The sequence below is a fragment of the Rhinopithecus bieti genome, unplaced genomic scaffold (genome assembly GCF_001698545.2).
Source record: "Rhinopithecus bieti isolate Rb0 unplaced genomic scaffold, ASM169854v2 scaffold_82708, whole genome shotgun sequence".
NCBI lineage: Eukaryota > Metazoa > Chordata > Mammalia > Primates > Cercopithecidae > Rhinopithecus > Rhinopithecus bieti.
The window spans coordinates 16,094-18,608 of record NW_016830243.1 but is presented as its reverse complement, the minus strand read 5'-3'; the positions used below and the strand labels follow the sequence as shown (position 1 = coordinate 18,608).

Here is a 2,515-nt window from a genome sequence, read left to right as displayed (position 1 = left end):
CAGTCTCTCTCTCTCTCTCTCTCTCTCTCTCTCTCTCTCTCTCTCTCTCCATATACATATGAAAAGAAATATTATACATTTTTCCAGAAACATAAATAGGATTATATTTAAAAATATTTTTATGTAAAAGAAAAAATCACAACTACAATCAATCGGATGTGGAGAGAAATGTCTTATCTTGCATTGTTTTTACTATACAAAAACCCTTTGATATCTTTTCCATGCAAGCATGACATAATTCTCAAAATAATAATGTCAATTAAAGAAACTGAAAGCAGTGGATACAATGATCATTTTTTAGTCCAGGATTTTCCTCATGTAGACACAAGCTTTAAAGAAAATCTCTACCACTTGTCCTTTATGCAGAGCTGAGCATGAGGTTGGGTTTCTACATGTCATCTTTAAATGTTTAAAAGTGGATAGGCTCCATAGGCATGCAAAAACCCAGCTTACATTTGTTTTAACTATTGTAGCATCCAATGGAGACCTGCATTAGGTGCAGAACACTGCTTTGAGTCATTTTAAGCATTCCCAGAAATGTACCCAATTGTCAGGTTTTCAATTCTGGCAATTATTTTGAAATTACCAGCTTCTATCTAGCATGGGCTTTGTAAAGCCTAACTACAGATTTATATATAACATTTTACATATGAATCATTGCCTTCAGAATTTAAAGATTATTAGACCTACATTATCAGAAATACAGGCAGCACAGAAATACATGAAATGTGAACTAGTCTGCCTTGGAGCGAATATCTCTTGAGTAAGGCAAATAGCCTCTTGAGTATGTATAGCAATAATAACTGAAATTTTAAAACCATCCTTAGACCTCATTTTAGCCATTATTTTAAACATTTGTCCAGACAAATCTTTTGCAATTAACTAAAATGATGAATGAAATTCACTTCCTCTCCCTTCTTATCCTCTGGTTAATGGCGATCATGACCAACAGAATTAAAGCTTTTTATATTTTTAAAGATTTGTAAAATGTTCAACTCTGTAAAACTGTATAGCTCAAAATGCTGGGGAAATGTAAAAATATTATTTAGCCTCATTTATTGGACCTGCTTTTTTTTAATAAGTAAACTCAAAGACGTCAATGTATAAGCATCTTAATGTAAGATAAAATTGTGTAGTTGCTTGTTTTATTGTCTTCTCCAAAAATCTATTAGCTCAATCAGAACAGGGACTTTTTCTGTTTTGATCTGCATTGTAGTCTCAGAGATGGTCATACTGCCTGATACATAAGAGGTTCTCAAGAAATATTTATTAAATAACTCAACGAATGAATTCCATGAAATTGCTAGAATATAGGAAGGTAGAATGTAAAGAAGCTAAGCATCTTGGTAAATAGACCCTAAAAAATAAAAAATGATCTAACCACACATGACTTTCTTGGTCTTCTATCTCAGAAAATATGCAAGGAATGTGGNCTATGTATATAAATATATTTTAAGGTTCATTAAAAGTATGAGTGCTTTTAAAATCATAATAAAAGGCTTTTTATAGTAATTATAAATTTCATATTTATAACTTGATTGTATTGGAAAGGCTACAAAGCAAGTCTTGAACCCTGCTTGCAAAACACACTGAATACTAAACATAATCTTAGAAAATCTAGTAAACAAGTCTGGGTAATAATTGATAATTGTAGAGAGAACATAGCCTTTTACCGAAATTGTGGAACATTGAGTAATTAAAAGCAAGTCCTTGACAATAAACATGGCATTGTAATTTAGTTTGTATGAATGCTTGCAATTTAATGGGCTGGCTTTCTCCAACTGCTAGTTCCACATTATACAGCAAACTGACATTAAATATAAATGTATAATGGAAATGACTATATTTTTCATTTTTTGCTAGATAATAACTGAAAGGAAGGTGTTATGCTTTATTACTTGTTTCTGCTCTAGAAGGAAAAAAATCATCAATTACACATGCTTTCTGTGTGTCACTGTAGTTTTATCTTTTATGTGGTATGTTACTTTATGAATCTTGTAAAAAATAAAATGCTGTCAGATGACACAGCTAACTTAAACTCCTAAAGACATTCCTGGCTTCATTTGACTTACTCTGGGATTTCTCTAACATCCCACATATCATCATGTTCTGCTCCTTCTGGAACCTCTTCTGAATTCCAGATGTCCTCGTTATTTTCCTCACTGGTTTCAGGGTTAACTGTGAAGAAAGGGAAGATAAAGCTGAAGCTCATGCTTTTTCCTTCTCTAAATTGCTCCTGTTCTTCTTCACACTCAGTTTGGGATCATTGAAATAAAACATTATTTGTAATCACTAGCTTGTTTTCTGGTCAAAACAAGCTAAATTAGTAACTACTGACTAAATGTTTCTATCAATACAGAACCAATACATTATAGAATTGTAATAATCACTGTAGAGAATTTGGCAAAAACACATAAACAAAAAGAAGAAAATAATCTACAATTCAACTGCCTGGAGATGATCAATGTTAGTATTCTGGTTATTATTCTGTTGCATATCATTCCAGTCTCTCTCT

At 32.0% G+C, this 2,515-nt stretch overlaps 1 protein-coding gene across 1 annotated transcript in view; it reads right to left on the bottom strand.

The window, feature by feature from the left end:
• DNAAF6 (dynein axonemal assembly factor 6) overlaps nucleotides 1-2,515 on the bottom strand; it is a gene marked incomplete at its 5' end in the record, with an annotated part of 31,433 nt that overhangs the window by 24,186 nt on the left and 4,732 nt on the right. The window contains one exon of the mRNA XM_017865328.1: nucleotides 2,073-2,178. Within this exon, the coding sequence (XP_017720817.1) occupies nucleotides 2,073-2,178 (106 nt within the window). The remainder of the gene's footprint in view (nucleotides 1-2,072; nucleotides 2,179-2,515) is intronic.